Source organism: Drosophila navojoa, chromosome X (genome assembly GCF_054131105.1).
Source record: "Drosophila navojoa isolate 15081-1374.11 chromosome X, UAZ_NAV_1.0, whole genome shotgun sequence".
NCBI lineage: Eukaryota > Metazoa > Arthropoda > Insecta > Diptera > Drosophilidae > Drosophila > Drosophila navojoa.
The window spans coordinates 15,690,749-15,707,842 of record NC_142895.1 but is presented as its reverse complement, the minus strand read 5'-3'; the positions used below and the strand labels follow the sequence as shown (position 1 = coordinate 15,707,842).

The following is a 17,094-nucleotide window of genomic DNA, read 5'->3' as shown; positions in this document are numbered from 1 at the left end:
ACCAAACCACCCATTTGTAACTAACACCAAAGCATGCATAGAGTGACGGTACAATTTGCCTGTTCAAGCGGCATGTGTCTGTGTGTGTGCGTGCGAGAGAGAGAGAAAGCGAGGCAGAAAGCGACAGTGAATGAGTAAAAAGTTTGCTAGAAAGTGTGCAATTTCGAAAGGTACAGAAAGTGTAGGAACAAATATATATACAAATATATATACAGGGCTTAAAAAAGTTAGAATATTTTGATATTGAATGTATTTTGTTAATAAGCACTTAAATTTAGTGGAATTTCTTTTGATGTTGATGTGAATCTTGAGATTGAATTTCCATTGAAAAGAGTTACCTTTTGTTTATCGTTAAAATATGTTAGAAAATCTATGTAAATATTTTGTAAGAAACTATGTAGTTCCAGCCTATAATCATTGGTATATATGGAAATTCAATTACCTTTAAAGCATTTACATTTTTTATTAGATGTCAAACCCTGGCAAGGGGTTAAGTCTATTTATATATATGTATATCAATTACTGGACTTACAGAGTTTAGTAAAATTCTAAACAGTTTTCTAGGAAACTATATAAGTATCCAGATATGTGAAATATTAAAGGGCCTATTTATAGCCATTCATGAAAGTGAAATGAGTATATCGGGCTTTTTAAATTGAACTAAATGTGAGCATTTAAATTTTCTCATAAGGCTACCATATAGCGAACCCAGTAAGGAGTCAGGAGAGTATATAATATGCTCTCTATGGCATTAAGTTCTCAGTATATCTATAAATACTTTTATATTCCATAATCAGACATAAGTTTTCTCTCAGAGCCGACACACACACGCACACACACACACACACACATGCGCAAAGAAAACCCATTCATTATAATGGAAACTCTATTGCCGCCTCTTGTGTATGCTGATCCATAATTGATAGCTTCAATGTCTGTTATATATACATGTATATCTATCTATATAAGTTTTTGAATATTTGTGTGTCTCTAACTCTGTTCCACTTTTTGCATGCTATCGCACCACGCCCACACTCACGACTAACACCTAGATCATGCCCATGCAGCATGCGCCAAAGTACGAGCCACCACGTTACACCTGTCCCAACTCCGTGTTGTCAATGCAGCAACAACAGCAACAACAGCAGCAACAGCAGCAACAGCAACTGCAGCAGCAACAACAACAACAACAGTCGGATCGCCAATATGCGCTCTATTCGCAGCAACCACCGCTGCCGCAGCTGCCACCGAAGCCGGCATTGAGAAGCTATTTGAAGCCGCTGCCCAAGCTGCCAAACGATATGGAGGAGAGTCGCGAGATGTCGTCGACCGATGATCTCAGCTCACGGCCGCACTCGCCCTCGATGAGCAGCTCGGACGAGAGCTACTCGAAGACCACCGAGGGCGAGGGCGACGAGGACTCGCCGCGCATCAATGGCGGCCATCTGCAGCGCAACGGCATCGGCATGGGCATCGGCTACAATGTGGGCCGCGTCAATCCGCTGCAATGGCTCTATCCCTGCGACATACAAGTGGATCCCACATCGCCCGTGGTGGACATGACGCAGCTGCGCGACTTTGAGCTCAGCTCGACGACCGAAAGCCAGGGCCAGCAGACCACCAGCAACACGACGAGCAACACACAGCCCAAGGGCGACAGCTGCAACAGCTTCGACTACCAGAAGAAGGCGGGCGTGGGCGGGACGGTCTCGCTGTCGCTGTCGGCAGCGGGTGCAGCGGGCAACGCTGCAGCGACAGCCACCAAGTCGCCCTTTGAGAGGGAACTGCAAAGACTGCTCAACGAATCGACGCGAGCGCGTTGCCTGGCCGCAGTCTCGGCCTCGACGGCGGCAACGATCAATACCGATCAAACCACCAGCAATTGCAGTGGTCGCCCCACTGGCGATCTGAGCTACTCGGCGAGCAACAGCAAGCTGAGCTCCATCAATGGGCATGCGACGGGGCAGGGCCAGGGAATGACCGAAGGCGGGTCGAGCAGCAATGGGAATCTCAGCGGTGGCAGCAACTCGAACAGCGGCAACAACAACTATCACAAGGAGCTGCAACAGGATCAGGAACTGATCGCCATGGCGATGCAGGCGAACGGCAAGCTGCCCATGAGCAGCAGCTTCATGATATCGAAGCATCCCGTCGGCCTTGAGGCCATCAAGGAAATAACGCGCCACAAGAACCCCTCCGAGTCCAGTCAAATGTGAGTAAAGCCATAGCAGCAATGCATCCCAGCCTAACCCAAAATCCATTGGCCCATGCAACTGCCAACTGCCAAACGTTTCTAATACCAAGCAGCAGCCACTCTCATCCCCATTGCCCATTGCCCATTGTCCATTGTCCATAGCCCATGCTCGCTCTCAAGCTCTAAATACACTATTTATATATACAATTTTGTCTATGAGGCGAAGTATCCATTGGTGGGTTTGTGGAATCGATCTAACTTCAGATACGCACACACACACACACACACATATGAGGCGCAAGACATACTTGACTTTGTTCCAGGATACACGAATGAATCCACAGCTCCCACATGCAGCAAGCGCATTGATTCCTTTCTATCTACTTCTAATCCTAAAAAGTACTTGTACTCGTTTGATCTTAGTTAAGAGCTCAAATCAGCTAGATGATAGTGCTTGGGATTATGATTATGAAATGGGTTTAATTTTGTAACCTTTTGCTTACAGCAAAGAAATTTGTAAGGAAATTAACTGGAGTTGACTGAATAAGCCAGAAATGAATAAGTTTTACCATTTTGCAGGCAAACCTCGGACACGGAATCCTGCGAGATATTGCACGAGACTCGCAGTCAGATGCAGGCGCTGGCCATGCTCGAGCTGCATGCGGCCAAGGAGCAGTTGCAGCAACAGCAACAGCAGCAGCAACAGCAACAACAGCAGCAGCAGCAGAGATCGTACCGACAGCGCCCGCGTTCCAAGGAACTACAGAACAGCTACGAGAGTCTCGACCGGCTGGATGGCTCGATGCAGCAGCCGCAGCAGCAACAATCGCAACGGCAGCGGCATCACCATCACCATCACCACCATCAGCAGCGACAGCAACAGCAGCGCTCCAATCATGTGGAGCAGGAGGAACGCGATGATACGGAGGACAACCTGGCTGATGAGGAGTTCGAGGATGATGAGGTTGGGCGTGATGTGCGACAGAAGCGCCTGTTGCAGAGCGAGCACAATAAGCTAAAGAACGACAAGCAGCAGCAGCAGCAGCAGCAGCAGGCGCACAACGACGAACTGGAGCAGCAGCAACAGGAAGAGCTGGAACAGGAACAGCTGAGGGGGGAGACAGCGCCGCTGACTAATGGCAGCCTGCGCTCGGAGCAGAATGTGATAAACGACGAGTTGAAGTATGGTGCGGCGCATCATAACCACCAGTCCATGGACTCCAATCCGCTTGAGAGCCAGTCGGAATGGTCGGACGATGATTGTCGCGAAGAGGCCACAGGTAACAAGTCGAACGAAGATCCTCGATAGCAGTGCTTAACTAATCCCCTCTCTCTCTCTCTCTCTCTCTGCATCTCAGGTGGCGCGGAGTCAACAGGCTATATAACCGATGAGCCTGGCCTGGAGAATATTTCGCTGTTGAACGAGGCAGGCCTGACCGATGCCGAGGGAGCTCTGTCCGATGTCAATTCGCTGTATAATGCGCCCGATGTGGATGACACCTCGGTGTCGAGTCGGGCCAGCTCGCGCCTGCTCAGCCTGGACTCGCTCAGCGGTCTTTACGATTGTGATTTGGACTCCAAGCATGAGCTGGCTATTGTCAATGCCTCGCACAAGATAACTAGCAAGTTTGGACCACCGCCATCGCCGGCACAACAACAGCAGCCATCAGCAGCTGCCGCTACAGCAACAGCAACGGCAGGAGGAGGAGCAGGAGCCGGAGCAGGAGCTGGAGCAGTAGCATCAGTGGCTGCAGTACAGTCGCCGGAGCAGCAGCAACAAAGTTAAGGGGATTTGTACTTAAGATGCAAAGAATGAATGAAATTAATGAGCACACAATGAGGAAACCAGAAAGCGAACACTCAAAACGTTGTTAATGCTAAATGCAAATGGTGTCTATTAATTTACAATACTATAACTACCATGTTAGTTACTAGGGATATACACTATTTAAAGATATATATATATACATGTATTGTATTGTACAGGATGGAAAACAGAAGCGAGATACTTTGCGTTCGTACAAGTTCTCATTGGTTGCTTTCCATTTCTTACTTATACTTGATGATAACTAACGGCACTCTCTTTATATATGTAAGATTGTATGTTTACTTTTTTTTAGCCCACGTGGTCTATGTTTAGGTATTATATACATAGTATAAACAAAAAACAGAAACAATACATATATATACAATAGTCATTGGTTATATTACGTGAATTGGCCCAGTTAAACGTTCCAGTTAAAGCCCACAAAAAGTAAAAAGTAAACGTCAAAGTAATTACGTTTCAAATTCTATAAACTTATCCATACGGATATTATATATGCTTCGCAGTATATAAGCAAAATCATCACAATTATTATTAAAAAAAAAAATACGATTTGTGGATATTTCATTTGTGCGCTTAGCCCATATAAGATATAATTTGCTCATTTGTTATGCTACACTATATAAGTACATTATACTACATCAATTGATATACATATGTTTAACTACCTGTATGCCTATATTATTTAATAATCGAATAGTTACAACTACAACAAATGCATGACAAGTTGTAAATAAAGCGAAATATATATTATATATGTAGATCTATATATTTTTGATCTTGAAAGGTACGACAACTTCCAAATAAATCCTGCACACTTCGAGGAAAGCAAAGATATTTTGCAAGGAGCAAGTCGATTGTGTGTTCCATTAGTTTAGCGATATTATTGAAAATCCGCAGACTCTGTATTAGTTTAGATATGTCTAACGCCAAGCGTCTTGTGCCATTTATCGCAGTCTGCTTTTAGCTGCTGCGCTAAAGCGTTGCCTATTTTGAGGCCTGGCTCGCACACACACTTTCTTGTACATACTCACACACACACACACACGCATGTATGCATACGATACGTACTTAAAATATAATTATTTGATATGTATAAGCAAAGTTTTTTCAAAAACAATTAAATATATTTATACAAATATATGTACATGTATTTAGTCGAAAAGGCTTAAAGTCAATTTTTTGTTGGCTGTTGCACAATTCTCGAATTTCGTTCATGCAAGGCTTTTCTCATTTGCTATAGAGCTATGAAATCTGTTTAATCTGTAGCTATGTATATAAGTGCATATTATCTCAGTATAGAGCATATATAACCGTATATAAAATGTTTTCAAATATAAACTTTGAATGAATGTATTGTAACTCAACTCACACCAACTATGGGAAACTCAAAGATATTGTTGATAGCTGTTCTGACAGACAACTAAGACAGATATTAAAAAAAAAAAATAAAAATAAAAACAAAAAACAAAAAAATTAAGAACAACAAGCAAACAAAGATTAGAATACAAATAAAGCCCATATTTTGTGTGTACAATTTATGACGACGCCAGTGAGCGCAAATATTATTATACATATTACGTAATTATGTAACAACAAATGAAAACTTAACCTAGAGAAGCAAATAGCTACGAAAACAAAAACACAGCCCACAGATCAACTTATGCAGACCACTAAATTATATAGAATCAAAGAGAAATTACGCAAAAATATATACACAATAAATACCTAATATATATATATATACAGAGAACCACAGAGATGCAATAAGCTAAGAGAGAATTAGAGACAGACAGAGAAAACAAGTAGAGACAAGAGATGCAACACTGGATGCATGATATTTATTTTTCTGTACCGATTAATGATATCCATGTAATCTACACAAATAAAAGAGGAAAATATATATGAAGAACAAATAAATTTTAAATATTATATACACGCATATACGAATCCTATGTGCGAAGAGAGACAAAAGTAAACTACTTATAGCTGAGTACGGCAACAATTAAAGACCCATAATAAAAACATACAAGTACATATAACTAAATGCCAGCATATCAAATATGTTACAAATCTCAAGTATTTTTATTGCCAAGCGGGAAGGTTTTTCTTTTTCCCAATTGTGAGCAGAGGGTACGTTCGCAGTTCCAATTTTTATTAGTCTATGCATAGTATATGCATTTCTTATGAAATATCAACTTGCTCTAATTGGACCTCACCTCTGTGATTGTTTAGATATTTTGCTGAATATTGGCTAAAATCTGTGGCCTATTAACTTCTACCGAAAGATCTTGAATTGCCATATGTATAATTTCAGTTTATAATTTCAGTTATTCAGGTTACATAAGATACTTCCGTATTATAAACACCTCCTCCGTATTATTATTATTTTTTATTTGCGCGAGGCAAACAAAAAGATATTGCGTACATAGCAACGAGAGACTTTTAATAATGTTAACAAGCACCTTGTGCAGGTCTATAAAATGAGCTATACGATAATCATCGATGAAATCTCTACACTTTCAGCTTAAGCACTGATTGCCTATATATTTATTTAGCTATCAGAAATCTCCGCAATCTATCTATCTATATGATAAAATATCCGTTATATCCAAATATTCCTAGTTATAGGATATCTAACTTAGCTTATCTGTGAGATTTATAGATATATTAGCTGGCAAATTTACATCATACCCATACGACTAAGGAGGACTATTCCCGTTCTTTATATATCTGGAGTGATGCAAGTGCATTTCGTACTTGTTTCTTGTAAAGTGTTTATTGTAGTCAAAACTGAATTGAATTGTTTTTGGGAGTGTGTGGAAAAATTGCTTTCCCATTGTGCTTGAAGTCATCCAGCTATGAAATCCAGATGTGTGGTAAACACAGTTGGAGGCATTTCTTACGCATGTTCCGGACAGACGTTTGGTTTGTTGACTTAACTTTTTAGTAACTATTTGCATAGCAAACAATATATGCTTTACCACATTTTTTTTTGGCAATAAATTGCTTCTTCAGCGATTTGTATATAAGCCCCGAGTCGCGATCCATTGACAGTTATCTGTTTTGCAATGTTGCGAATTGTTCTGGCCATTATTTTAGTGAGCGCTGGCGCGTCTGGAGTCCTCGGACAGACAGACTACTGCGCCGCCGGCCTGTGTGGAGGCAGCAGACACATTGCGTGCAACAACAATGGGGTAGGTCAATTCGAGTCCTGTCGGCATGCGATGGCAGATAATTAATAAGCGATTTTTCTAGGCCTGGGGTGCCAAGTGTCCGACCAGTCCGGCACCCGAGCTCATCGAACTGAACTTGGCACAGAGGCAACATGTGGTGCGTTTGCACAACGTAAGGCGCAACAATCTGGCCCTGGGCAAGCTGCCCAGGTACCAGCCAGCCAGAAGAATGGCCACCATGCGCTGGAGTCCCGAGCTGGCTAAGCTGGCCGCCTTCAATGTGCGCCAGTGCGAGATGAAGCACGACGCCTGCCACAACACGAACAAGTTTAAGGCCAGTGGCCAGAACTTGGCTGTGATTGGCTACACTGGCAGTGGATCGGCTCGCAGCACCCAGGAGCTGCTGACCTCCTCCATCAACTCGTGGTGGAATGAGCGCAAGGATGCCAACATGAATGTCATCAGACGCTATCCAAATAACTGGTCTGGACCGTAAGTGGCCAACAATCGATGCAATTTCCGCTTCCATTTCATATGCATACGGCATATATCACGAATTTTAACTCTTTGCAGTGCTATTGGTCACTTCACTGCCATGGCGCGGGATTACAACATTGCCGTTGGCTGTGCAGCTGCCAGGTACAAAAACGGCATATGGAACAACTTCCTCTTGGCCTGCAACTACGCCGCGACCAACTGGATCGGCGAAGCCGTCTATGCAAGCGGCCCAACCGCATCTGGCTGCACCACGGGCAGGAATGTCAACTATGCGGGTCTCTGCAAGGTGGCTGAAGTCTATAATGTGTAAGCTGCGTTTTTGGTAGTCCAAATAAAGTAAAATAAATCAATGCAAATCAAGAATTTAGTACTTTTCGTATGGTGTGTATGTCAGTCCGCTTTTCTTTGAGCTACCGTCACCTCTGGAACTAAATCTGTGATGAATCACGTCACGGACATTAGCCAATCCGTCACATTTGCCACTCCTAAAGCAAAGGTAGCGAGCGATCAGTCGGCAACTGGGCTGTGTCATTGAAATGCTAAAAATTCTACCTATTCTTGTTGGGCTTTGCCTGGGCGTCAACTGTGCAACGAACTACTGCCAGTACGGCTGCAACAGACTCCAGAACATTGGCTGCAATCACAGCGGGGTGAGTGCGAATCGCATGGCGCAATCACCTTTGGGTCCATGCATAATTCCATTTTGCTTACAGCACTGGGCAGCGTCATGCCCAAGGGACAGTGCTTTGGTCGCCTTTTCGCCGGCCGAGAAGCAAGCGATTTTGAACTATCATAATCAGGACCGGAACATCATTGCCAGCGGCAGTGACAATAGACTGCCACCGGCTTGTCGGATGGCCACCATGAAGTGGGACGACGAGCTAGCCTATCTGGCGTCCCTGAACGTCCGGAGCTGTAAAATGGCCCATGACAAATGCCACAACACGCCAGCCTTTCAGCACTCCGGCCAGAACTTGGCCTGGGTCAGCTATAACAGAGTGCTGAATGTAACGGACAGAGTTTCAGCGTGCTTAAAAATGTGGTACAAAGAACTGTCCAGGGTCAACAAGGGCATCATTACGTCCTTTCCCTCTAATTACAAAGGACCGGCCATTGGCCATGTCACTCTCATGGCCGCCGATCGCAATACGCACGTTGGCTGCGCCGCCGCCACCTATTCGTCCACAGGTAACCACCACTACAAGGTCTTCCTCATGGCTTGCAACTATGCCACCAACAATCTTCATAATGTCAAGGTATACGACGCCTGCCCTAAGCCGGCAAGCAAATGCACCACCGGAGTCAATCCCGAGTATAAATTCTTATGCAGCCCCAAAGAAGCCTACGAAGTAAACAATATTAAGTTTGGTTAATTGTATACAACTTCATTTCAAGCACTTAACGCATATTCAGATATATATCCCAGTAAACACGACCCCCCCCATGCGATTCTCAGTAGCTTATGAACGACATTGGCCGAAACAATACCATGGGATTTTCACTATAGTTGCAACAAATTTGTATTTTACTTCATTTATTTTTTATATTTATTTTTATATATGGTATTTTGTTTTATTTTACATGTTTTCTTACTGTTAAGATTCCTTTATATTTATTTTCAATATAACGCCTCTATGTGATTCTCTATTTAATAAAGAGCTTTGGCCTATAAGACCTTCAATATTATTATCAATCGGATAATCTCACATATTTTTTAAATAAGTTTATAGAAAATCATAATACTTTTTTTTTTTTTTTTATTATTTTTTAAATCAGATTTCTTCACCTTTGAGATTCTCAATAGTTCATTTATCTTTTTTTTTTTTTTAATTTTATTACATTTTTCTTAGTGTTACGGCTTTTTAGGCGTTCCGATATGGTCAACATTTGCGCTGGCCAAGCAAACGTGGCGGTGGCACGTGTCCGCCGTACTCTCTCCTCGCCGTCTCTTTGCAATCACGCCCTGCATCGCGGGCTAAAGCCAGCAGTTTCTGCACAAAGCGTCTGCTCCATTCTTCTGCGGGGGGGGAATTTGTTTAATTATCAGAGTACATTATCTGCGGCTGCTAATGACGTCTTTAATTGTATGTCCGCCGTACGTTCCATTTAGCAATTAGACTTTACACATCTTGGCGAGAACGGAGAGCTGAGTCAACGCTGTGATAAATATTTGATCAATTGTTACGCCAGCCATATATGAGTGTGTGTGTGTGTAGATGGAGATAAAGAGCTTGAGAGCGCGCAGTGGGCATAAAAGCAATGAGCCCTCCCAGTACCGCCAACAGTTGAGATTCACGCCAGACATGCGGAATATCCTGCCGATAACAGTTGTGGCCCTGCTGCTGGGCGTCGCCTGTGGCACGGACTATTGCAAGAAGAGTTGCGGCAACAGCAAGAACATTGGCTGCAACAACAGTGGGGTGAGTGTGGGAATGGGATTGGGAAGTTTGTGGCTCTATTTACAAGTATTTATCGCCAGGCCTGGGGCTCGGCCTGTCCCAGCGACAGAGCGTTGCTCACTCTCTCGGCTGCCGAGAGGAACGCGATCGTGGACAAGCACAATGAGTATCGCAATTTGATTGCCGGCGGCGGGGCCAGCCAGCTGAGTGCCGCCTGCCGCATGGCCACCATGCAGTGGAATGACGAGCTGGCCCATTTGGCCTCTCTCAATGTGAGAAGCTGTGAGATGCGCCACGACGCCTGCCGCAAGACCGACAGCTTCGACTGGGCTGGCCAGAATCTGGCTTGGATCGGCTACTTCGATCCGCTGAACACAACCGCCAGTGCCATCAGCGGTGTGGACATGTGGTACAACGAGGTCTCCAATGCGAAGCAGTCCCACATCGATGCCTTCCCAGCCAACTACAAAGGCCCCACCATTGGCCACTTCACCGTCTTGGTCGCCGATCGCAACACGCACGTTGGCTGCGCCGTCTCCACCTACTCGGTGAAGGGCCAGTCCTACAATGCCTTCCTCATGGCCTGCAACTATGCCACAACCAATATTATTGACGTCAAGATCTACAACTCCTGCTCCGCGCCGGCCAGCAAGTGCACCACCGGAGTAAATCCCCAACATAAATTCCTGTGCAGCACCAAGGAAGTCTATGACGTTAACAATTTGAAATACTGAGCAAAGCGAATGAATCACTGAAAGTCAATATAAATGGTATAACTTACGATCACTAGAGTTTAAAATGCTTGAAAGTTGATTAGATTTGCTAGAGTTTGTGTCGAAGTTAGATAGATATAATATAGTAGTTGCATAGAATAGCTATATACATATATATGATATTTATTGTTAAGATGAATAGCTATAGATATGATGTTGATTCCCAACTTGATATAGGTAGCTATAGATATGATATGTACTGTTAAGGGGAATAGCCATAGATAGCTTTAGATAGGTATAAGAAAATTGGGATGTCTGCATACAGAATGTATCTATGTTTGAAATTTACAGGCAGCAGTAGAGCTGCGATTCTAAACATATTTTGAAAATTGTTAGTTGATTGAGCACATTTGTACGTTGTACTAGGTAGAGCTACTTTATAGGCATATTTTTAAAAAGAAAGCTCTCGGAGCTTCTTTTCACTCGATTAACGACCTTGTATCTCAGATTAATTACTATGTAGTAAAATAAGTGCATTGAATATCAACTACATTATTTATCATTCATTCAATGATGTACTATTCTAAAAAATAAACCTATTCAGCTGCAAGATAGTTTCAAGTGAGACACTCCCCACTATTAAGCTGTGCTACTACCCTACACCTATCTAAATAGACAATTTGAGTTGTCTATATGTAACTATTATTATTATTATTAATATTTTCTCAATTTAAGATATAATTTTTGATCAAATTCGTGGAGTTGTAGTGGAAACAAGTGTTTCTGATGATTGTATATGAATGTTAGATAATGTTGAACAAGCTAACACACAAACATCAATAGAAAAATGAAACGCAAAAATAATAGATAAGAGCTGGACTGACAAGAGTTCGAGGACAGTCGAAATATGCTGAGAGTGCTGTAGCATACAGATTGTGAATTTTAGAGATAAAAACCTATATTTTCAGAAATAAAATATTAAATTTCTGTATATTTATTATTTATTAATTAGGCTAATATAATTAAAACTTGAGGTTATGCATTGTGTACTCGGGCTTTCGGCTTATTTTTATTAAAAAAAAAAAAATCGTAAAACTTGCATTGGCAGCACTTTACCATTTTTTATTTCGATCCGAAAATGTTCCATACTTTTAGGTGCTGGAATTTAATACAATATATGCATATGTGTGCATGTATAGATATTATATATACAATAAGAGTAGCTATACAATAGTAATATATATCAAAATACAATAAAATATATTCATAGGATAGTCACCTGATTATAATATATGAAAATGTATATATTTAACTTTATATTTTGTACTTTTTTACATGTTGAAGACGTACATGCAAGCATGCATGTCTGTAGGTATGCTTGCATGCGTGTTGCAGTCATGTAAAGACGTATGTGGCCATAGTCATGTATATATGTATATAAATACATAATATATATAAGCATGTATAGTGCATGCATGTGTATATGTTGCTCAGTATGCATGCATGTGTACATGTTGCTCAGTATGCATGCATGTACATGTATATTGGTAGTATAAATGCATGCATATGTACGAATATTTGGTCACATATGTCATACATACACACATACATGTAATTATCTATCTATGGATGTAAGAATATATGAATATTTGTTGATAAGAACTTATCTGTATGCACGCATGTCATCTTTTAGAATCGATGTAGCTTATATGTAATATATATGATATGATATGATATTGAAGCAAAATGCATACATGTAAGCATGTATTTGTATTATATTCCATTTCATTCCATGTATGTATGTAAGGTATATATCTGCCTGAATGTACATATGTATAAATGTAACTATGTATTTATTCAAGTACATATGCATGTACATATATATTTATTTATTTATGTATATTATGACAAATAACTACATAGCTATATATGTATGTGTGTATGTATGCATATTTGTATTTACGCCAGCCGCCAGCTTGTTGTCGCATTCCGTGCCCCATTGACTGCCTCTTTGATTTGGATTCCAGCATGCGTATGCGAATTGCTGCCGGCAACTGTTGTCAATTGTCAATTGCAATTGCCGTGATAAGCGCGTGGCAGCGCCATCTCAGTCCATAGCTCCAAGCCAAAAACCCAAATAGCGCACAGCCACCCACGGCCCTCCGCTCCCCCGCTCCACCATCTCCAGTCCACGTAGCGGCGTCAGTTGTGCTCTGTCATTGTTGTTACATGCCGAATTTGTCGTGGAATGTTTTGGTAATCAATTTATATGTTCCGTGGCTTCCCCAGCCCCAGCTCGAGCCCCAGCTACAGCAGCATCTCCAGCCTCAACATTATTTCGAAATGCGCGCCCCGACTCCTGCTGCCATTAGTTTTGTGGTCCAACAACGGCGCCAGCGACTGGCAGCTGTCTACAGCCAAGTTAGCTGGCGAAATTCACCTGTAAAAGTTCTCAGCTCGCCTAGCTAACTGATATTCCGCTCTGTTATTTTACGTTACAGTTGCCTGCAGGCCCCCTCAGCAGCAGCAGGAGCAGCAGCAGCAGCAGCAACAGCTCCAGATCCATCTTCCACAGTTGATGCGGCTTCTGCTTCAGCTTCAGCTTCAGCTTTTTGTACGTGAAAATGAAGCGTTTTCCATTTGATTATAAGAAAACATGTTTGGCATATTGATGAATGCCTCCAGAGAATTGTTGTCTCCAGTTGGCGCACGGTCGGTGCTGGTACGGCACATCCACAACTTGCAGCAAGGATTGGAATTAGGTGGTGACGGCCACCGCGCCCGATTTTAATGATGTGACTGACGGGCGAAAGCGCTTACCAAAAATGTACTCTGCCCTCCCTTTTGTTTTGATATTTTTTCATATTTCCTTGACAGCCAACCGCCAGCACCCGCAGCATCACCACCCACACCCCCCGCAGCTACCGCACACCCGATTGTCTGTTTATTTATGCGTGCGCCGGAGTTTGTTTGCTTTGTGAATACGTGATGCGCCCACGGGTAATGGCAGGCAGCATCGAAGATGATGTCGAGCTTGAGGACGATGGGGAGGATGAGGCTGTGCTTTACACATTTGCTTATGCCAGCAAAATATTTTTAGTTGCCAGCTTTCGAAATAATAATAATAATAATAATAATTTCTCACTTCATTTGTTGCGCAAATCGAAAATGAGCTTCGTCTGTGGATCTGGAAACTGGGGCAGGGGATGCCTGTGCGCCGCCTTGGCTTCTCGCCTGATGGCCGTTGATGGGTTTTCTCTGGGCTCCCCTTCAACTGTTTGAAGCGTTGAATTTCAATGAGCTGGCAACGCTGCGTATGCGCAATTTGTGCAGCCAACGGTAATCAGCAGGGATGCAGAATCTGAGTCCGAATCAGTGGACTGCGGCAAGCGTGCAGCCCGAGCATGTATATACCCTAGCCGCGGGTATTTTAGCATACAAGACAGCTCTATAAATATATGTCTTATAAGCCAACTATATGCATATACGATTATGGCAATGCCTGAAGTAGGTTAACTTCTTAATACCTGTACTTCCAAACAACTTTTTATAGCTATACTAAGTCGTATTCTATAAAATATATACATATATCTTTTATAAATATATATCTCTTCTTTCCATTAAAGATTAAATTTATTTATCAATATATATTGATATTCCACCATATATACATTTTTATTTTTTATTTCTGAATAAAGTTGAAAGCTGAAATTCGAGAAAATTTTTATGCTACAAATCGTTAAAATTCAATTACAGAAAATTACAGAACGCAACAGTCGAGGCAAGGGCGGCAGCGGCAGGAGGAGGCGACGGCGGCAGCAGCAGCAGCAGCAGGAGATGGCAGTAGAAGCAGCCACAATTTAAATTATCGAAAAGGTGTGCGCTGTGTGTCTGTGTGTGTGTGCGTGTGTGTGCGAGTATCTATTTAAGCGCTGCGCAGGAAGCCATAAAAATTGTTGCTAGCAGGAAGCAGAAGCGGCGCCAACTTTTGCACAAGATACGAGCACGAGCCAAGCGAGAGTTTTTGCCAGCCATCACTCTCTCCCTTTCCCTCTCTCTCTCTCTCTGTGTCTCTGTTTCTCTCTTGGCATTTCGTTCGGCTGCCGCTGTAACGCTGCATGCGCTAAAATCGTTTAAAGTCGGCGATGTATTAGCATTTCACTTGAGAAAAGTTTATCGAAAGGCAATCATAAGGCAATTTATAAACGGACATGCAAAACTTTTGTGGCTCAAGTTAACTCAGCAGGGAACAGCAGCAGCACCACCACCACCACCACCACCAGTCCGGAAAGCAGTTAACAAATTGGAAAGCCACTTAAACTCATCACTGATAGCGGCGTCGACCAGGTCGAAAGTGCAAGTTGAGCTAAAGTTTTTAAGCCGATGGATGCCAGCGACAAAGATTTTACCAAATTGAATTGAGCTGCTTCGGATCTGGGCTATAAAAACAACAGAGCGCCGCCGATAAGCTAGTCTGCAAATGAATGCAGCTGCCTGCGCCTGTGGCTAGCAGCAGTGGCATTTACTCATTTTACTGCTTCTTCCTCAGCTCCTTTGACTTCAGCTTGAACATCTTCTTCTGCTTGTTCGCTTTCCTCTGCTTTAATCATATTAGATTAGCTGCCAAGTTGTGAGCCAATTTCAATTTGTGTGCGCTGGCAACATTTTTATTTTATTTTTTATATTTTTCTGCTCCAGCAGCCTGAGACTGAGAGAGAGAGAGGGAGTTTATTTGTGCTGTACTTAAAGTGCTAACGGTGTCAATGGAATCCGCCAGATTCTCGACTTTGCCTTAACTAATACCCAGACACTTGAGGCTCTCTATGATTTCTAATTTATATTGTCGCTGGGCCAAAGAGAGGCGTTTGGTGTGCAGCGGCTTAGCTCACTTATTTTTTATGTTACCACCTCATGCTACTCATGGCTCAGCTCCTTCTGCGTGTCGTTGACATGTCGAGTGTGCCAGTGTGTGCATGTGTGTGTGCGTGTGTGTGTGCCCTGCATGCCGTAGCATACTTTTCAGCGTTGCCATTCATTAATCAAGTTCAGGGCACTTTAAAGTGGAGATGGCTCTGGCTCTGGCTCTGGCGCGACAATGTCAGCACCTCACACAGACGCAGACACACACACACACGCGCACACATGCCCACACATTTATAAGCATAATACATAAAGCATGTTATAATGATGCAATAACAAAGCCGCAGCAGTTGGCAGCGGCCTCATAGTTAGGCAAATCCTGTGGGAGGCCTTGTTGCCACGTCTACGCCAGCCACGCCCCCCCCCTGCCCAGCACTCATCGGTCGGGCCATAAACGTTGATAAAGTCATAAAAAAAAAAAGTAAAGAAACCAAACATACCCAAGAAAGAATATAATAATAACCCAGCAGCAGCAGCAGCATCTTGACTGCCCGAACAAACAAAGGCTTAGCCAGGGGCCAGGGGACGGGCCGAGCCATTCGGCATATGTTGCCTAACAGCAGCAGCAGATTCTATAGCTGTAGCAACTGTATCAGTAGCAGTAACAATAACACATTGCGGTTCTTATCAGGAATGGCCAAAAAAAAAAAAAAAAAAAACTAAGCAAGCCCCTCCCTGGCTTATCCCAGGGGCCTCGCTCATTGCCGTCCGGTCTGCGAGTTAAATTGAGTGAACGCATGCAACTTGGGGCCATATAAGATAATAAATATGTGGATAAAAATACAAGCACACACACACACACAGACAGTGGCACACATATTGTATATATATATATAAATGTATAGCCATATATAAGTATTTGGCTAAGTAGCATACATAAAACGCACGTCCCAAGGGCGCAGTTGACACGCCAAGTACTGAACGGAAGGTGCATGCAACATTGCTACGTTGCCACGTTCCCGAAATGAGCAGCAAAGTACTGGTGTGCGTGTGTGTGTGTGTAGCGTCTCATTACGGCGACAGTCAATCAATCAATTGGACAGATCGCCAGCCAAAATGCAAAGGAACAACTTAATTTATGAGCAAAAGTTTGCAAAGGGAATGATTAAACAGCGCTTTAGCAGCTCAATGGCCATACACATGTGTGTGTGTGTGCGTGTGTGTAAGTTTTCAAAGCTCCATTGCCATCTAAACTCTGCTCTGCGTGCACGTCTGTCCGCTATCATGCATGCAATCGTCCTTCGACCAGACCTGTTGCTGCGGTTTTCCAATCAACATCCAAAACTTCACAGCAGGCGACCAAAAAGCTAATCATTATCATCAGAGGAATACCGAGCAGCGCCAGTGTGGTTTTGCCATGAATAAACGG

General features: G+C 43.0%; 4 protein-coding genes across 12 annotated transcripts in view; all 4 read left to right on the top strand.

Moving 5' to 3' along the window:
* rut (adenylate cyclase rutabaga) overlaps positions 1 to 5,918 on the top strand; it is a 186,456-nt gene extending 180,538 nt beyond the window's left edge. For all 9 annotated transcript variants that reach the window (XM_089264722.1, XM_089264721.1, XM_089264720.1 and 6 more), the window contains 3 exons: positions 1,053 to 2,212; positions 2,774 to 3,474; positions 3,553 to 5,918. In XM_089264722.1, the coding sequence (XP_089120848.1) occupies positions 1,053 to 2,212; positions 2,774 to 3,474; positions 3,553 to 3,980 (2,289 nt within the window). In that variant the 3' untranslated portion in view covers positions 3,981 to 5,918. The remainder of the gene's footprint in view (positions 1 to 1,052; positions 2,213 to 2,773; positions 3,475 to 3,552) is intronic.
* Positions 5,919 to 7,061: 1,143 nt separating this feature from the next.
* Positions 7,062 to 8,029, top strand: LOC108655873 (venom allergen-1). The gene is made up of 3 exons (XM_018107698.3): positions 7,062 to 7,216; positions 7,278 to 7,687; positions 7,769 to 8,029. The coding sequence occupies exons 1-3, from the start codon at positions 7,091 to 7,093 to the stop codon at positions 8,001 to 8,003; spliced, it is 771 nt and encodes a 256-aa protein (XP_017963187.3). The 5' UTR covers positions 7,062 to 7,090; the 3' UTR covers positions 8,004 to 8,029.
* Positions 8,030 to 8,217: 188 nt separating this feature from the next.
* On the top strand, positions 8,218 to 9,081 carry LOC108656553 (antigen 5 like allergen Cul n 1). Its single transcript, XM_030389422.2, has 2 exons — positions 8,218 to 8,343; positions 8,407 to 9,081. The coding sequence occupies exons 1-2, from the start codon at positions 8,230 to 8,232 to the stop codon at positions 9,064 to 9,066; spliced, it is 774 nt and encodes a 257-aa protein (XP_030245282.1). The 5' UTR covers positions 8,218 to 8,229; the 3' UTR covers positions 9,067 to 9,081.
* Positions 9,082 to 9,952: 871 nt separating this feature from the next.
* LOC108656545 (venom allergen-1) lies at positions 9,953 to 10,872 on the top strand. Its single transcript, XM_018108677.3, has 2 exons — positions 9,953 to 10,113; positions 10,173 to 10,872. Exons 1-2 carry the CDS (start codon positions 9,997 to 9,999, stop codon positions 10,824 to 10,826), a joined length of 771 nt encoding a protein of 256 aa, XP_017964166.1. The 5' UTR covers positions 9,953 to 9,996; the 3' UTR covers positions 10,827 to 10,872.
* Positions 10,873 to 17,094: the final 6,222 nt, after the last annotated feature.